We start from the raw sequence: 18958 nt of genomic DNA on the forward strand, positions 1-18958 counted from the left end.
CAAAACTGCGTCGAATATGAAATTCGTAAGCCTGATTCACTAATCTTTAAACTCATCCGAAGCCTTCGCATATTCTGATAAACGAGGGCAACTGATCTAACGGCGATAAAGAGTACAATAAAAAAATAACCCCTCAGCAAAAAATTAATGTATGTCTAAGATTTAAGAACAAAATGGTTTGAACGCGTAGAATTGGACTGGATGAAAACACTTCCTTACAAACTCTGTACGCGCTTATGATTTAAAATAAGATCTGGGACGCTTCCTTTTCTCAATAAGTTGAGAATACCTCCCAGAATTGAAAATAGAAAGTCATTATGACTCCATAAAGCTTAGTTTCCTTTGATAGCTCTGTTTAATTAATTTGCCGTCCTTCGTGGCTGTTCGGTAAACGCGGAAGTCGCTGAGTTGTCCAAGTTTTTTGCTGGGATGGACGTGACTACTTTTAAATTTAGTTTCCTGCAAGTGACTGATGAATATCGATGGGCTTTAAATAGAGCATTCGCTTTTACGAAGGGTTAACGATCGAAACGTCAGGTGGCCAATATACATTATAATCAACTCGATTGATTAAACCAAGTTATTTTGTAATACCCGGTCCTTGAGCGACGCAGCACCACGGTTTCTTTGAAAACTTTTCTTGATAGGTGACTTTATGTCAATACAAAAGTTTTTAATTTTGGCTGGCTATAGATAGATGAATGTTATTTAATGTGACAGTTTAAGGTGGCTTAAAAGAGCACATCCCTTCCTATGAGCGGCCAATGTCCAAGTCTTGCAAACTCAAACAAATATGGAGGTTTTTTGTTTGATAGTCTCGAACTGCCAAAGGAGCAAATCAAGAGTCCGCCTGCCTTTTGGACCTTTAAGTTGAATACATTCCGAATTCTCCCTCGTACCGGATACTTCTGAGGGCGCATTCATGAAAATAACCTTCATTATTCCGCAGTCATTTTACGTTATGTTTATAAACTGAGCACTTATCCACAAATAACTTCTGAGCTATTTCTGTTTCCGTCACCTGCCAGACAGTGTCGGCTGTATACTTCACACCTCGTATAGTCCATAGATTATGACGCAGCATCAGTATGGTGCTCAAGCCGACTATATTTTTGTTGAGATACTATAATGCCGTTTTCTTAGTGCGAATAATTCTTGAACGGTAATCAAGAATATTATGGTCCAATGTATAGCTTGTGTATTTCTCGCGAGAAACCTTGTCACAGTGGCAACAAGAGGTTGGTCACTAAGCTATTGTGTTCTAAAGACCCTTTGAAAAGTTTTGCACCGTACAACGTCAAGACACAACAATCATGAATAAAAAAGTCAAAGAATCTCATCCTAGTTTAGTCAGATCACGAGTTCGATATTAGTTTTCTTGGTATCTACTTTCAAAAGTGAAAGGATCAGGAAACTAAAGACTGAAATCGGTCAATTGCCGAAACTTCAACTGAAAGGTGTTGCACCCTACGTCAAGACACAACAATGACGAACAACAAAGGCCACACCACTCTAGAACCACATGATCGCGCCGCAATTATAACTAATTGTTTTCAAATTGATTTTTCATCACTTCGAAACTAAAATGAAACTGCAAAACCCGTTTATAAATATCCCCTTTGTTATTCTCATTTATTAACTAACTTATTCATGCCTTTTTTAATGATAAAACTGTAAAGCAGACGTTTGTCCACTTCATTATCTTTTGTTATTAGAGGGCTGAAAAAGAGCCTCTGATAATCCCTTTCTTGTTTAATTTGGCTGAGGGGTACAGGGTAGTTCCATACCAAGATATCTATATCTTATCAGTCACTTCTTGCCTAATAAATCGTGTATTTCATTCAAAAGCATAACCAACAGATGCAGTAAAGCTTGTACTTACTCAGTGTACCGCGTAAAAAATGACTGGTAAACATTTTACTGGATTGAATCCCATTCATCGCTTCATTCATCACAGGGCAACGATATTATATCACAGAACTCCCCAAGTCAAAGAATACTGTCTTAGTTTAGTTAGATCACGAGTTCGATGTGAGTTTTCATGGTGTCAATCTTCATTTTTCATGATAACACTTTAAAGCAGACGTTTGTCCATTTCAATATCTTTTGTTATTAGAGGGCTACAAAGAGTAGTCACCCTGGATTTAATAGACACTACTCCGATCAACTACTGTACTAAGCAAAGTTTGGCAAAAATCTCGGTGTAGAATGACTCTAAAACTTGATAATGTAACATCGTGCCAATAGGTGCACAACGGGAAATATTTGAAATGCGCACCTGCTGTACATGTTTTGGGGCTGACATGCAGCAAAAAATGTGTTGATCATCTGGTGGATCATTATGTCAATTTTTTGTGTAAAAAACGTTCTGTGTTTTGTGAATGAAAGTTTTGACCCTCTATCAAATCCCCTCCCCCTCCCCCTCCCCCCAAGGTTGGTTTGCTTGTGTAGTGGAAGGACGTTGCCATTAGGCGTCTATGCATGTGGACCTCATTGATGTTCGCTTTTTATTTTACTTTTTAAAAGGAAACCTCTGTCGATGGCGGTATAGAGTCTTACCGACTTCCTCATTAGTAGTAATGTAGTAGTAGTAAAAAAAATAGTAATGAGTGCAACTCACGGCATTTTGTTTTTTACTTAAGTTAGTTGCTCTTATATTAGGCTGGTGTTGTTGAGGAGAAGTAAACGTCCAGGCACTGGTTACTTGTGCTACGACTTTGTTCTCTTGACTTTTATTCTGAACGGTATCCTCAGCTTTTCTTATTTCTTAGGAAGGATGGGTAAACTTGAAGACATCGACGTTGGAATATTTTGTGCAGCAGCCTTGAATTTCTACAGAACTCAAGTAAGACAAGTTGTAGCAGCCAGTTGAGTCGCACACAAACCTTGCCTTCCTTTATTCTGAACGGTATTCTGAACGGTATCTGAACGGTTTCTTATATCGTGGGAAGGATGGGTAAACTTGAAGATATCGACGTTGGAATATTTTCTGCAGCAGCCATGGATTTATATAGAACTCAAGTAAAACAAGTTGTAGCAGCCAGCTGAGTCTCATACAAACCTTGCTTTCCTTTTGGATTGTACGGGGCATTTCAAAAGTTCGTGCCCTTTTTTTAGAACAAAGAAAAAAAGATTTCTTTCTGAACTGTCCGTTCGTCGAAGCCTTGCAAGTGAGTAATCCATGTCTACAGTTTTTCCATGTCCATGGAGAATTTCATTAGCCTGGAAATCCCCCTTTGCTTTTCATGAAAAACGCCAAGTTTGATCCAGCCCAACCAAGCGTTGTAAAATGTTTTCGCTATTTACTTCTAATAATTTATTTATTTATCAAGAAACCTTACACTACCGTCTTACAAACGAAATGGTTCATGATTGCCAATGATCTCAAGGGAGGGGCCGATAATAAGTCCAACCTTCAACCTAAAGCCTCGTAATAATCGAATTCCTTGCTCTCGACCACATCTCCAGGAAACTCATTTGCGATGGCAGCATTTATCTCACAAAGGCTCGTTGATGGCGCTTCCCCTGGTCTGTAATTAACTGATGTGCAGTTTTGATAGCGTCGACACCAAAGCAAACATTCAATGTCACTTTGTGCTACCAACTGATGAATCACATGCTTAGTCAGCTGGGTGTTCGGTGATCTCTTGAAATATCTTCCGCTTGCTGCATCTGTTTCGATACAAAATGTTATTTCGTTACTAATCAGCTCGTGGGATGAACGCTCTTTTCCTATTAACCCTTTAACTCCCAAAAGTGATTACCAAGTAACTTCCTTCTACCATATCCATGTACTATCCCGCAAAAAGGTAACAAGAATACTCAAATGCATCAGGTTGAAGTTGTTATCTTGATCTAACACCAAATTCACGTAACTAATTTACAAGGAAATGTGTAGCAGCTAGGGGGGAGAATTAACAATCAGATCTTGAGCGTTAAAAGAGTTAACAGATTCTTTGTTAGTTTCGACATATACTTCTATGTTATTCCAGCTGCTTTTTCCAGTTTTGATTTACACGTTTTATTTTGCTAGGACCAAGTTCGAGACTTGATCAATAAATATCATGGTTACCTACATACAAGAAATAAAAGTAACCCTAGCGCTCTAACGAAGGGCTAACGCTCGAAACGTCAACTCTTACACCAAATTACAATGTTGTACCCTACCACAGACGCAGCACCACAGTTTCTTTAGAATTTATTCATGGATTATTGCTGGTTGTGCTTTGGACAACTTTTTCTTGTACCTGGCTTTAAGTCTCAAACGACACGTCCTCCTCTAAAAATTTCCTTTTCATCAAGGTAAATGCCCTCAAAAAATTTAATGAGAGTGAAATGCCAGACAAAGGTACACAACTTGTCATTCATTTATAGAAGCCCGAATCTCGACTGACTCTCTGATGTGTTTCCGCGGGTAAAGTACCCCTGTATACTTGATCACATTTGGTTCATCAGAAAAATTACCATAATTTTCTTCTCTATAAGAAAAAGGTAGTGTTTCATACTACTAAGTGCTTGAGGTGAATGATTTACCTAACCTTTTTCACAGATATATGGCTGTTTCGTAGAGCAGCTATTGTCGTTCCACTGGCCGTGAAATGAACCATAGTCTGTCATCTCACCGCAGTCCTCAGGACCCGAAATGTTGGGGTGACGAATCCAGTTCAGATAAGCTAGCTCCTCGCCTTTCGACCAGCGGAAATTTTTAGAACTTTGATCTTTCACCAGGCCGATCCAGAACGTTTTGTTGACTGCCATGCGTCGGTACACGAACTGCTGCTCTCCATCAGAGTTTATGCTGAGCAGATCCCCTCCGTTTTCCTGGCAAGCGGCTCTTGCGTAAAACCAAGACAGTTGCGTGTTATAAGCTCGATAGCATGAGCCGTTGAAGTAGAACCAGTCTTTAGCACAAGTCCTACCTATTCAAAAGGATCGTGAGCTTGAGTTAGAGGTATAATATCCTTTTTTTTTTTTCGAACCAATCTTACAGCTTTGTTAAGCAAAACCGATGCAATCTTCGACTCTATGTTTGACACATAATTGTAGGTAGCCATATTGCATGGATGATTGCAATTTATCTCAGGTGAATTTCGCTGTGTTACATTTGTGATGGGTTTGTGGTTCGGGGTTGAATTATGAGCGAAATTGAAATTGAGCGAAACTATCAGTTACCTTGTGATGATGAACATTTATTGCGTTTCTTCCTCTATTGTTGATGACAAGGTTGTTGCCATGTTTTCGGAACATATGAACTCTTATGCTTCAAATTCTAAGTAGTATCGAAATCATTCAGTGCCTCGGAATCGAAAAAATGAACCGGGAAAGCAACTTTTAATGATTATATTTTCAGAATACGCCGGAAAGCTTCCTATACGATTGATTTCCACTATGACTAAATATACCGAAGTAAATAAATCGCGCAGAATGGAGAAATAAGAGAGAGTGTTGATCGATTTGTCACTTAATTTGGACATACGCAATCGCTGGTTGTCATTCTACAAAAATGCTAATTAGATTCACAGCCTTGTTACTTACGATAATTTAGGATTTTTTTTATTACATTTTATAACGCGGAAGTTTTCTTTATGTGAATAATGCTATATTTTTTGATTTGAATATGTCCTAGAGAGTATTTTTAAATGAGTAACCCTAGCCGTAGATTTTACTTTCTCTATCTATGAACGCAGAATAAACTGATTAGACTTCGACAGTGTCTTCGGATTTGCATTCAGACCAAACGAAAAATGTAATAAATTAAACTGTTACGGTTGTATTAGGATTTCAGTACTTCTCCAGTACAATAAATACAGTTAAAAGCGGATAAAAACTTTGCGGTTATTTTAAAAGGCCATCGTTGCTGCATTAGCCTGGCGCCTTGAATCGGGCTGAATGACGATAAAAATATCGAATAAAACCATATTTGTTCAATCTTACCTTCTGGTAAAACCTCGTCAAACCCTTCTGAAGACAAACAGAGCTATTCAAGAGAGCAGATATCAAAGACGGTCGGATTAAATTTGGTCGAATTGAAGCATATCCAGAAATTTCAATTTCTCAGCACTTACCGCGACCACACAAAGAAATAAATTTATCATTATTGGGTCTCTACCACTTTTCCCTTTTCGCACTATGTGGCACAGCCATCTCCCTCGTTTAAACAATATTTCTTTTTATCTGCATGCAGATGCTGCTCTTGAAAGGTGTTTTATAACTAAGTGATCTGTATATTGCTGATGGTTTTTACACGGACCGCTTCCCTATTAAGTGTACACAGCTTTACATTAGAACATCGATTTTTGACAGGTCGTCAGCCTTGTTGATACAAATATTCTCTTTTAAAGAAAAATGTTAAGGCAGTCGATTCTATGGTGGCATTGTGTTTTCTTTTAAACATTGTTACTAGATCCTTCCTCGTATCAAAGAATGTTGTCTAGAGTTTCGATAGTTCAATAACTTTATCTCAGGCTAAGGACACCCGCCGGCCCGTGGCTAACTTTTAGTGGAGTTATACAGCTCCACTGCTCATGCTCGCCTTTTAGAACATCACTTATTCCTATAGTACTAAAATTATTTTTTTTCAGAGGATTATAACTTGTAGCTGAGTATTTCAAAGAAAGACCTAAATTCCGAAAAAGTCCAAAACAAACACACCTAAAGAATACCTTAAAATATGTAGATCTGCATTACACACCAATTTTTTTTTTTTTTTTTTTTTTTTTTTTTTGTGACATACACTTTGGACTATAATTTCCTCCTTTGCCTTCAGTGAGCTAATAAGGAAATGAGCGTGGGAATCAGTTCATATGAAACTTAAATTGTAGACTTAACTCATTGATTATGTGTAGTCAAGAAATATGAAACTTAATTAAATGTGTTGGAAATTATTTCTCTGATTATTAATTGTTAAATGTATAGTAGACGCATATATCCGAGCAACATTGCGCTCGTTTGTAAATAGCAACGAAGAGTCTTCGATTTCCCTGAGGTGAAGACAAAAAAAGAAGTAAACCGAGTTTTAAACTAGTTTCTTATATCATTGGTTGCTAGTGCAAGGTTATGGACAGTGAACAATCATCAACTCAGACAGGTGCGCGCGATATCAGTGACGATCCCCCCTCATCTGTAACGAGACTAAAATGGGACCCATGTGTCAGCAATGGAGAGGCATCAGAAAAAGCAGGTGCGAATGGCATACAGACTGAGATTTATCTGGTTAAAATTCTCTTTCGCAGAGTTGGTGAGATGAAGTTAGAAGAATGGGGCATTATAGAGTTAGAAAAGCGTTGCTGTTCGATAAGGGAGCTGACTCTTCGACACTTAAAGTTGGGTTAAAACAGGGACGGATTAAGAAGATTAAAACATTGTGATAAGATTTCAAACTTAGTACATATAAACAACTTATTACTTCAACTCAAAAGACTTTATGTCAAAGAAGAAAATGTTCAAAACATATGACTACAGGGGGGAGGAGGGCGGGGAGAACAGCTCCTTGGGTTCCATCCAGATCCGCCCATGACAAAGTTATGTGGGTATGAAAAATATGACGAAAAATTAATCCATGAAGATGAAGGAAATATCGACAAAAATCTGTTATGTTAACTCATATCTTAGTATACTTATTTTTGCGGGCTTATGTTACTGTCCATCCTCTTTAAAAGACGCAAATGAGATCGAATTTTAAAGAAAAAAAAAACGTTATCCATATTCAGGACAAGAAAGGAAGCCATGTTCTCCACTAAATAAGCACGTCGGAATCAACCATCCTTCCCTTTTTTTCCACTGGTTTCTTAGTGCTCGCCCGTTGACATTTAGAACTTTTGCTCCCTTTTTCCAGCTTGCGCAAATACCTCATACTTTATGAACATTGAACTTTCAAAAAGGGCACTCGATGCTTAAATGAATTATTCTCAGGTAGAACGTGATAACATCGCTCGAAGTAACCGAAAGGCGATCGAAATCCTGTTTGTCCTGGTTAAGATTTTAGACGTCTGATTCAACTCTGTAATTTCCCTTTTTATCTGAGAGATCTGGTCCGTGGTCCAAATCGACAAACTTTCAACACTAAAAGAATGAAACGTATAGACAACTAGAATGATTAAGACCCATTCATTTGTTTTGTCCGTTACAAAACTGCGTCGAATATAAAATTCGTAAGTCTGATTCACTAATCTTTAAACTCATCCGAAGCCTTCGCATATTCTGATAAACGAGGGCAACTGATGTAACGGCGATAAAGAGTACAATCAAAAAATAACCCCTCAGCAAAAAATTACTGTATGTCTAAGATTTAAGAACAAAATGGTTTGAACGCGTAGAATTGGACTGGATGAAAACACTTCCTTACAAACTCTGTACGCGCTTAGGATTTGAAATAAGATCTGGGACGCTTCCTTTTCTCAATAAGTTTGAGAATACCTCCCAGAATTGAAAATAGAAAGTCATTATGACTCCATAAAGCTTAGTTTCCTGTTGATAGCTCTGTTTAACTGATTTGCCGTCCTTCGTGACTGTTCAGTAAACGTGGAAGTCGCTGAGTTGTCCAAGTTTTTTTGCTGGGATGGACGTGACTGCTTTTAAATTTAGTTTCCTGCAAGTGACTGATGAATATCGATGGGCTTTAAATAGGGCATTCGCTTTTACGAAGGGTTAACGATCGAAACGTCAGGTGGCCAATATACATTATAATCAACTCGGTTGATTAAACCAAGTTATTTTGTAATACCCGGCTCTTGAGTGACGCAGCACCACGGTTTCTTTGGAAACTTTTCTTGATAGGTGACTGTATGTCAATACAAAAGTTTTTAATTTTGGCAGGCTATCGATAGATGAATGTTATTTAATGTGACAGTTTAAGGTGGCTTAAAAGAGTACATCCCTTCCTATGAGCGGCCAATGTCCAAGTCTTGCAAATCAAGAAGTCCGACTGCCTTTTATACCTCTTAAGTTGAATACATTCCGAATTCTCACTTGTACCGCCTACTTCTGAGGGCAGATTCTTGAAAATGAATTTCATTATTCCGCAGTCATTTTTACGTTATGTTTATAAAATGAGCGCTTATCCAAAAATAACGCTATTTCTGTTTCCCGTCACCTGCCAGACAGTGTCTGTGTACTTCACACCTCGTATAGTACATAGATTTTGACGTAGCATCAGTATGGTGCTCAAACCGACTATATTTTTGTTGAGACGCTATAATGCCGTTTTCTTAGTGCGAATAATTCTTGAACGGTATTCAAGAATATTATGGTCCAATGTGTCGTTTGTGTATTTCTCGCGAGAAACCTTGTCACAGTGGCAACAAGAGGTTGGTCACTAAGCTAAAGACCCTTTGAAAAGTTTTGCACCGTACAACGTAAGACACAACAATGATGAATAACAAAGTCAAAGAATCTCATCCTAGTTTAGTCAGATCACGAGTTCGATATTAGTTTTCTTGGTATCTATTTTCAAAAGTTAAAGGATCAGGCAACTAAAGACTGAAATCGGTCATTTGCTGAAACTTCAACCTGAAAGGTGTTGCCCCCTACGTCGAGACACAACAATGACCAACAACAAAGGCCACACCATTCTAAAACCACATGATCGCGCCGCAATCATAGCTAATTGTTTTCAAATTGATTTTGCATCGTCTCGAAACTAAAATGAAACTGCAAAACCCGTTTATAAATATCCCCTTTGTTATTCTCATTTATTAACTAACTTATTCATTCCTTTTTTAATGATAAAACTATAAAGCAGACGTTTGTCCACTTCAATATCTTTTGTTATTAGAGGGCTGAAAAAGAGCCTCTGATAATCCCTTTCTTGTTTAATTTGGCTGAGGGGTACAGGGTGGTTCCATACCGAGATATCTATATCTTATCAGTCGCTTCTTGCCTAATAAATCGTGTATTTCATTCAAAAGCATAACCAACAGATGCAGTAAAGCTTGTACTTACTCAGTGTACCGCGTAAAGAATGACTTGTAAACATTTTACTGGATTGAATCCCATTCATCGCTTCATTCATCACAGGGCAACGATATTATACCACAGAACTCCCCAAGTCAAAAAATACTGTCTTAGTTTAGTTAGGTCGCGAGTTCGATATGAGTTTTCATGGTGTCAATCTTCATTTTTCATGATAACACTTAAAAGCACACGTTTGTCCATTTCAATATCTTTTGTTATTAGAGGGCTATAAAGAGCAGTCACCCTGGATTTAATAGACACTACTCCGATTAACTACTGTAATAAGCAAAGTTTGGCAAAAATCTCGGTGCAGAATGACCCTAAAACTTGACAATGTAACATCGTGCCAATCACTTTAGTATGGCTGGTGTTGTTGAGGAAAGGTAAACGTCCAGACACTAGTTACTTGTGCTGCGACTTTGTTCTCTTGACTTTTATTCTGAACGGTATCCTCAGCTTTTGTTATATCTTGGGAAGGATGGGTAAACTTGAAGACATCGACGTTGGAATATTTTGTACAGCAGCCATGAATTTCTACAGAACTCAAGTAAGACAAGTTGTAGCAGCCAGTTGAGTCTCATACAAACTTTGCTTTCCTTTATTCTGAACGGTATCCTCAGCTTTTCTTATATCGTGGGAAGGATGGGTAAACTTGAAGATATCGACGTTGGAATATTTTCTGCAGCAGCCATGGATTTATATAGAACTCAAGTAAGACAAGTTGTAGCAGCCAGCTGAGTCTCATACAAACCTTGCTTTCCTTTTGGATTGCACGGGGTATTTCAAAAGTTCGTGCCCTTTTTTTTGAACAAAGAAAAAAACATTTCTTTCTGAACTGTCCGTTCGTCGAAGCCTTGCAAGTGAGTAACCCATGTCTACAGTTTTTCCATATCCATGGAGAATTTCATTTGCCTGGAAATCCCCCTTTGCTTTTCATGACAAACGCTTATAATAATTTATTTATTTATCAAGAAACCTTACACTACCGTCTTACAAACGAAATGGTTCATGATTGCCAATGATCTCAAGGGAGGGGCCGATAATAAGTCCAACCTTCAACCTAAAGCCTCGTAATAATCAAATTCCTTGCTCTCGACCACATCTCCAGGAAACTCATTTGCGATGGCAGCATTTATCTCACAAAGGCTCGTTGATGGCGCTTCCCTGGTCTGTAATTAACTGATGTGCAGTTTTGATAGCGTCGACACCAAAGCAAACATTCAATGTCACTTTGTGCTACCAACTGATGAATCACATGCTTAGTCAGCTGGGTGTTCGGTGATCTCTTGAAATATCTTCCGCTTGCTGCATCTGTTTCGATACAAAATGTTATTTCGTTACTAATCAGCATTTAGGATGAACGCTCTTTTCCTATTAACCCTTTAACTCCCAAAAGTGATTACCAAGTAACTTCCTTCTACCATATCCATGTACTATCCCGCAAAAAGGTAACAAGAATACTCAAATGCATCAGGTTGAAGTTGTTATCTTGATCTAACACCAAATTCACGTAACTAATTTACAAGGAAATGTGTAGCAGCTAGGGGGGAGAATTAACAATCAGATCTTGAGCGTTAAAAGAGTTAACAGATTCTTTGTTAGTTTCGACATATACTTCTGTGTTATTCCAGCTGCTTTTTCCAGTTTTGATTTACACGTTTTATTTTGTTAGGACCAAGTTCGAGACTTGATCAATAAATATCATGGTTACCTACATAAAAGAAATAAAAGTAACCATAGCGCTCTAACGAAGGGCTAACGCTCGAAACGTCAGCTCTAACACCAAATTACAATGTTGTACCCTACCACAGACGCAGCACCACAGTTTCTTTAGAATTTATTCATGGATTATTGCTGGTTGTGCTTTGGACAAATTTTTCCTGTACCTGGCTTTAAGTCTCAAACGACACGTCCTCCTCCAAAAATTTCCTTTTCATCAAGGTAAATGCCCTCAAAAAATTTAATGAGAGTGAAATGCCAGACAAAGCTACACAACTTGTCATTCATTTATAGAAACCCGAATCTCGACTGACTCTCTGATGTGTTTCCGCGGGTAAAGTACCCCTGTATACTTGATCACATTTGGTTCAATTTAGCTAATCCGGATTGATGATCCGGACTGTTTAGCACCAATGTTTCCCACTGTGGATAAGATACCAAGGGCAATGACAGAAGAAAGTGTTTACTTCTTATTTTCCACCTCTCGTTCTTGTGTGTCCGTTTCGATTGAGTGTCTCAATACCGAAACTAAGTTAATTAGAAATACCAACTAGATCAAAGGGAACTATTCCAAGTAAGAGAGTAGATGAACTGCGAGACGCACGGGGAAATACGAGTGGCCAAAGCTTGATTACTTTCTGTTTCTCGTATGATCAGTTACTACGTTTATAGGAGCTTTCTAGACCAACCGCAGAATACAGGGAGTCAAAACTGAAGCAGTGCAGGGTCAAATTCGACACTATCGAATATTTCTCTGGGGACTACTGATGACTACAATTAAAAGCTTGCCATCAGAAAAGTTACCATAATTGTATCTCTATCAGAAAAAGGCAGTGTAAATCCATACTACTCAGTGCCTGAGGTGAATGATTTACTTAACCTTTTTCACAGATGTATGGCTGTTTTTTGGAGCAGCTATTGTCGTTCCACCAGCCGTGAAATGAACCATAGTCTGTCATCTCACCGCAGTCCTCAGGACCCGAAATGTTCGGTTGACTAATCCAGTTCAGATAAGCTAGCTCCTCGCCTTTCGACCAGCGGAAATTTTTAGAACTTTGATCTTTCACCAGGCCGATCCAGAACGTTTTGTTGACTGCCATGCGTCGGTACACGAACTGCTGCTCTCCATCAGAGTTTATGCTGAGCAGATCCCCTCCGTTTTCCTGGCAAGCGGCTCTTGCGTAAAACCAAGACAGTTTCGTGTTATAAGCTCGATAGCATGAGCCGTTGAAGTAGAACCAGTCTTTAGCACAAGTCCAACCTATTCAAAAGGATCGTGAGCTTGAGTTGGAGGTATAATTTCCTTTTTTATTTTCGAACCAGTCTTACAGCTTTGTTAAGCAAAACCGATGCAATCTTCGACTCTATGTTTGACACACAATTGTAGGTAGCCATATTGCAAGGATGATTGCAATTTATCTCAGGTGAATTTCGCTGTGTTGCATTTGTGATGGGTTTGTGGTTCGGGGTTGAATTATGAGCGAAATTGAAATTGAGCGAAACCATCAAAACATTTATTGTGTTTCTTCCTCTATTGTTGATGACAAGGTTGTTGCCATGTTTTCTGAACATATGAACTCTTATGCTTCAAATTCTAAGTACAGTATCGAAATCATTCAGTGCCTCGGATTCTCTTAAAAATGAACCGGGAAAGCAAATTTTAATGATTATAGTTTCAGAATACGCCGGAAAGCTTCCTATACGATTGATTTCCACTATGACTTAATATACCGAAGGAAATAAATCGCGCAGAATGGAGAAATAAGAAGGAGTGTTGATCGATTTGTCACTTAATTTGTACATACGCAATCGCTGGTTGTCATTCTACGAAAATGCTAATTAGATTCGCAGCCTTGTTACTTAGGATAAAGTTTTTTTTTTATTACATTTTATGACGCGGAAGTTTTCTTTATGTGAATAATAATATTTTTTTTATCTGAATATGTCCTAGAGAATATTTTTAAAAGAGTAACTCTAGCCGTAGATTTTACTATCTCTATTTATGAACGCAGAATAAACTGATTAGACTTCGACAGTGTCTTCGGATTTGCATTCAGACCAAACGAAAAATGTAATAAATTAAACTGTTACTGTTGTATTAGGATTTCAGTACTTCTCCAGTACAATAAATACAGTTAAAAGCGGATAAAAACTTTGCAGTTATTTTAAAAGGCCATCGTTGCTGCATTAGCCTTGCGCGTTGAATCGGGCTGAATGACGATAAAAATATCGAATAAAACCATATTTGTTCAATCTTACCTTCTGGTAAAACCTCGTCAAACCCTTCTGAAGACAGATAGAGCTATTCAGGAGAGCAGATATCAAAAATGGTCGGATTAAATTTGGTCGAATTGAAGCATATCCAGAAATTTCAATTTCTCAGCACTTACCGCGACCACACAAAGAAATAAATTTATCATTATTGGGTCTCTACCACTTTTCCCTTTTCGCACTATGTGGCACAGCCATCTCCCTCGTTTAAACAATATTTCTTTTTATCTGCATGCAGATACTGCTCTCTAAAGGTGTTTTATAACTAAGTGATCTGTATATTGCTGATGGTTTTACACGGACCGCTTCCCTATTAAGTGTACACAGCTTTACATTGGAACATCGATTTTTGACAGGTCGTCAGCCTTGTTGATACAAATATTCTCTTTTAAAGAAGAATTTTAAGGCAGTCGATTCTATGGTGGCATTGTGTTTTCTTTATTGTGTAAACATTGTTACTAGATCCTTCCTCGTATCAAAGAATGATGTCTAGAGTTTCGATAGTTCAATATCTTTGTCTCAGACTAAGGACACCCGCCGGCCCATGGCTAACTTTTAGTGGAGCTATACAGATTCTAAATTCTTTTTTTTTCAAAGGGTTATATCTTGTAGCTGAGCAATCCAAAGAAAAAATTCAAATTCCGAAAAAGTCCAAAACAAACACACCTAAAGAATACATTAAAGATGTAGATCTGCATTACACACCAATTTTTTTTTTTCGGTGACATACACTTTGGACTATTATTTCCTCCTTTGCCTTCAATGAGCTAACAAGGAAATGAGCGTGGGAATCAGTTCATATGAAACTTAAATTGTAGACTTAACTCATTGATCATGTGTAGTCAAGAAATATGAAACTTAATTAAATGTGTTGGAAATTATTTCTCTGATTATTGATTGTAAAATGTATAGTAGACGCGTATATCTGAGCAACATTGCGCTCGTTTGTAAATAGCAACGAAGAGTCTTCGATTTCCCTGAGTTGAAGACAAAAAAAGGAGTAAACCGAGTTTTAAACTAGTTTCTTATATCATTGGTTGCTGGTGCAAGGTTATGGACAGTGAACTATCATCAACTCAGACAGGTGCGCACGATATCAGTGATGATCCCCCCTCATCTGCAATAAGACTAAAATGGGACCCACGTGTCAGTAATGGAGAGGCATCAGGAAAAGCAGGTGCGAATGGCATACAGACAGAGATTTATCTGGTTAAAATTCTCTTTCGCAAAGTTGACCAGATGAAGTTAGAAGAATGGGGCATTGTAGAGTTGGAAAAGCGTTGCTGTTCGATAAGGGAGCTGATTCCTTGACACTTAAAGTTGGGTTAAAACAGGGACAGATTAAGAAGAGTAAAACATTGTGATAAGATTTCAACCTTAGTACATATAAGCAACTTATTATTTAAACTCAGAAGACTTAATATCAAAGAAGAAAATGTTCAAAACATATGACTACAGGGGGGGAAGAGGGCGGGGAGAATAGCTCCATGGGTTCCATCCAGATCCGCCCATGACAAAATTATGCTGGTATGAAAAATATGACGAAAAACCAATCCATGAAGATGAAGGAAAGATCGACAAAAATCTGCTTTGTTAACTCATTTCTTATTATACTTATTTGTATGGCTTATGTTACTGTCCATCCTTTTTAAAAGACGCAAGTGAGATCGCATTTTAAAGCAAAAAAAACGTTATCCAGATTCAGGACAAGAAAGGAAGCAATGTTCTCCACTAAATAAGTACGTCGGAATCAACCATTCCTCCCTTTTTTTCACTGGTTTCCTAGTGCTCGCCCGTTGATATTTATAACTTTTGCTCCCTTTTTCAGCTTGCGCACAAAACCTCATACTTTATGAACATTGAACTTTCAAAACGGGCACTCGATACTTAAATGAATTATTCTCATGTAGAACGTGATAACATCGCTCGAGGTAACCGAAAGGCGATCGAAATCCTGTTTGTCCTGGTTAAAATTCAACTCTGTAATTTCAATAATTCATATCAAATAGCTATTAATTTTTACCTTTTTATCTGAGAGATTTGGAGGAACGTGGTCCAAATCAACAAACTTTTGACACTACAAGAATCAAACGTATATATAACTAGAATGATTAAGACCCATTCATTTGTTTTGTCTGTTACAAAACTGCGTCGAATATGAAATTGGCAAGCCTGATTCACTAATCTTTAAACTCATCCGAAGCCTTCGCATATTCTGATAAACGAGGGCAACTGATCTAACGGCGATAAAGAGTACAATCAAAAAATAACCCCTCAGCAAAAAATTAATGTATGTCTAAGATTTAAGAACAAAATTGTTTGAACGCGTAGAAATGGACTGGATGAAAACACTTCCTTACAAACTCTGTACGCGCTTATGATTTAAAATAAGATCTGGGACGCTTCCTTTTCTCAATAAGTTTGAGAATACCTCCCAGAATTGAAAATAGAAAGTCATTATGACTCCATAAAGCTTAGTTTCCTGTTGATAGCTCTGTTTAACTGATTTGCCGTCCTTCGTGGCTGTTCGGTAAACGCGGAAGTCGCCGAGTTGTCCAAGATTTTTGCTGGGATGGACGTGACTGCTTTTAAATTTAGTTTCCTGCAAGTGACTGATGAATATGGATGGGCTTTAAATAGGGCATTCGCTTTTACGAAGGGTTAACGATCGAAACGTCAGGTGGCCAATATACATTATAATCAATTCGGTTGATTAAACCAAGTTATTTTGTAATACCCGGTCCTTGAGCGACGCAGCACCACGGTTTCTTTGAAAACTTTTCTTGATAGGTGACTGTATGTCAATACAAAAGCTTTTAATTTTTGCAGGCTATAGATAGATGAATGTTATTTAATGTGACAGTTTAAGGTGGCTTAAAAGAGCACATCCCTTCCTATGAGCGGCCAATGTCCAAGTCTTGCAAACTCAAACGAATATGGAGGTTTTTTGTTTGATAGTCTCGAACTGCCAAAGGAGGAAATCAAGAAGTCCGACTGCCTTTTATACCTCTTAAGTTGAATACATTCCGAATTCTCCCTTATACCGCCTACTTCTGAGGGCAGATTCTTGAAAATGAATTTCATTATTCCGCAGTCATTTTTACGTTATGTTTATAAACTGAGCACTTATCCACAAATAACTTCTGCGCTATTTCTGTTTCCCGTCACCTGCCAGACAGTGTCCGGCTGTATACTTCACACCTCGTATAGTCCATAGATTTTGACGTAGCATCAGTACGGTGCTCAAACCGACTATATTTTTGTAGAGATACTATAATGCCGTTTTCTTAGTATGAATAATTCTTGAACGGTAATCAAGAATATTATGGTCCAATGTATAGCTTTTCTTGTGTATTGCTCACGAGAAACCTTGTCACAGTGGCAGCAAGAGGTTGGTCACTAAGCTATTGTGTTCTAAAGACCCTTTTAAAAGTGTTGCACCGTACAACGTCAAGACACAACAATCATGAATAACAAAGTCAAAGAATTTCGTCCTGGTTTAGTCAGATCACGAGTTCGATATTAGTTTTCTTGGTATCTATTTTCAAAAGTTGAAGGATCAGGAAACTAAAGACTGAAATCGGTCAAGTGCTGAAACTTCAACCTGAAAGGTGTTGCGCCCTTCGTCAAGACACAACAATGACGAACAACAAGGGTCGCACCATTCTAAAACCACATGATCGCGCCGCAACTATAGCTAATTGTTTTCAAATTGATTTTGCATCGCAAAACCCGTTTATAAATATCCCCTTTGTTATTCTCATTTATTAACTAACTTATTCATTCCTTTTTTAATGATAAAACTGTAAAGTAGACGTTTGTCCACTTCAATATCTTTTGATATTAAAGGGCTGAAAAAGAGCCTCTGATAATCCCTTTCTTGTTTAATTTGGCTGAGGGGTACAAGGTGGTTCCATACCGAGATATCTATATCTTGTCAGTCACTTCTTGCTTAAAAAATCGTGTATTTCAGTCAAAAGCATAACCAACAGATGCAGTAAAGCTTGTACTTACTCAGTGTACCGCGCAAAAAATGGCTCGTAAAACATTTTACTGGATTGAATCCCATTCATTGCTTCATTCATCACAGGGCAACGATATTATACCACAGAACTCCCCAGGTCAAAGAGTGTTGTCTTAGTTTCGTTAGGTCACGAGTTCGATATGAGTTTTCATGGTGTCAATCTTCATTTTTCATGTTAACACTTAACTTCATGATAACAATATGGCTGTTTCTTGGAGCAGCTATTGTCGTTCCACTTGCCGTGAATTGAACCAAAGTCTGTCATCTCACCGCAGTCCTCAGGACCCAAAATGTTCGGGTGACTAACCCAGTTCAGACAAGCTAGCTCCTCGCCTTTCGACCAGCGGAAACTTAGAGAGTTTTTATCTTTTACCAGGCCGATCCAGAAAGTTTTATTGACTGCCATGCGTTGGTATACGAACTGCTGCTCTCTATGAGAGTTTAGACTGAGCAGATCTCCTCCGTTTTCCCGGCAAGCGGCTCTTGCGTGAAACCAAGACAGTTTCGTGTTATAAGCTCGATAGCATGAGCCGTTGAAGTACAACCAGTCTTTAGGACAACTCCAAACTGTTCAAAACGATCGTGAGCTTGAGTTGGAGGTATAATTTCCTTTTTTTTTATTAAACCAGTCTAAAAGGTTTGATAAGCAAAACCGATGCAATCTTCGACTCCATGTTTGACACTCAATTGAAGATTGATCAATTTATTTCAGGTGAATTTCGCTGTGTTGCATTTCTGATGAGTTTATGGTTCGGGGGCGAATTGGGAGCGAAATTGAAATTGAGAGAACCGATCAGTTACCTTGTGATTATGAACATTTCTTTTGTTTCTTCCTCTATTGTTGATGACAAGGTTGGATGGAGCCCAACATATTTGTGTCCACTTATGTTACTGTTTATCCTCTTTAAAAGACGCAAGTGCAATCGCATTTTGAAGCAAATAAAACGTTATCCAGATTCAGAACAAGAAAGGAAGCAATGTTCCCCACAAAAT

At 38.1% G+C, this 18958-nt stretch overlaps 2 protein-coding genes across 2 annotated transcripts; both read right to left on the reverse strand.

The window, feature by feature from the left end:
- Positions 1-2511: 2511 nt before the first annotated feature.
- On the reverse strand, positions 2512-6191 carry LOC131784064 (CD209 antigen-like protein D). The gene is made up of 4 exons (XM_066160036.1): positions 6066-6191; positions 5935-5977; positions 4539-4919; positions 2512-3672 (listed from the first exon to the last, which is right to left on the reverse strand). Exons 1-4 carry the CDS (start codon positions 6093-6095, stop codon positions 3416-3418), a joined length of 711 nt encoding a protein of 236 aa, XP_066016133.1. The 5' UTR covers positions 6096-6191; the 3' UTR covers positions 2512-3415.
- A 3365-nt stretch (positions 6192-9556) lies between these two features.
- Positions 9557-14226, reverse strand: LOC131784111 (snaclec coagulation factor IX/factor X-binding protein subunit A-like). Its single transcript, XM_066162183.1, has 4 exons — positions 14061-14226; positions 13930-13972; positions 12551-12931; positions 9557-11262 (listed from the first exon to the last, which is right to left on the reverse strand). Exons 1-4 carry the CDS (start codon positions 14088-14090, stop codon positions 11084-11086), a joined length of 633 nt encoding a protein of 210 aa, XP_066018280.1. The 5' UTR covers positions 14091-14226; the 3' UTR covers positions 9557-11083.
- Between the last annotated feature and the right edge of the window lie 4732 nt (positions 14227-18958).

Source organism: Pocillopora verrucosa, chromosome 1, assembly GCF_036669915.1.
Source record: "Pocillopora verrucosa isolate sample1 chromosome 1, ASM3666991v2, whole genome shotgun sequence".
Taxonomy (NCBI): domain Eukaryota; kingdom Metazoa; phylum Cnidaria; class Anthozoa; order Scleractinia; family Pocilloporidae; genus Pocillopora; species Pocillopora verrucosa.

Excerpts from the sequence above, each read along its gene's own strand:
- LOC131784064 (XM_066160036.1), bottom strand. The coding sequence starts at position 6,095 with ATGATAAATTTATTTCTTTGTGTGGTCGCG. Across the intron at positions 5,978-6,065 it reads TATTTCTTTGTGTGGTCGCG|CTCTGTTTGTCTTCAGAAGG; the intron begins GTAAGTGCTGAG and ends TCTCTTGAATAG. Across the intron at positions 4,920-5,934 it reads TGACGAGGTTTTACCAGAAG|GTAGGACTTGTGCTAAAGAC; the intron begins GTAAGATTGAAC and ends CCTTTTGAATAG.
- LOC131784111 (XM_066162183.1), bottom strand. The coding sequence starts at position 14,090 with ATGATAAATTTATTTCTTTGTGTGGTCGCG. Across the intron at positions 13,973-14,060 it reads TATTTCTTTGTGTGGTCGCG|CTCTATCTGTCTTCAGAAGG; the intron begins GTAAGTGCTGAG and ends TCTCCTGAATAG. Across the intron at positions 12,932-13,929 it reads TGACGAGGTTTTACCAGAAG|GTTGGACTTGTGCTAAAGAC; the intron begins GTAAGATTGAAC and ends CCTTTTGAATAG.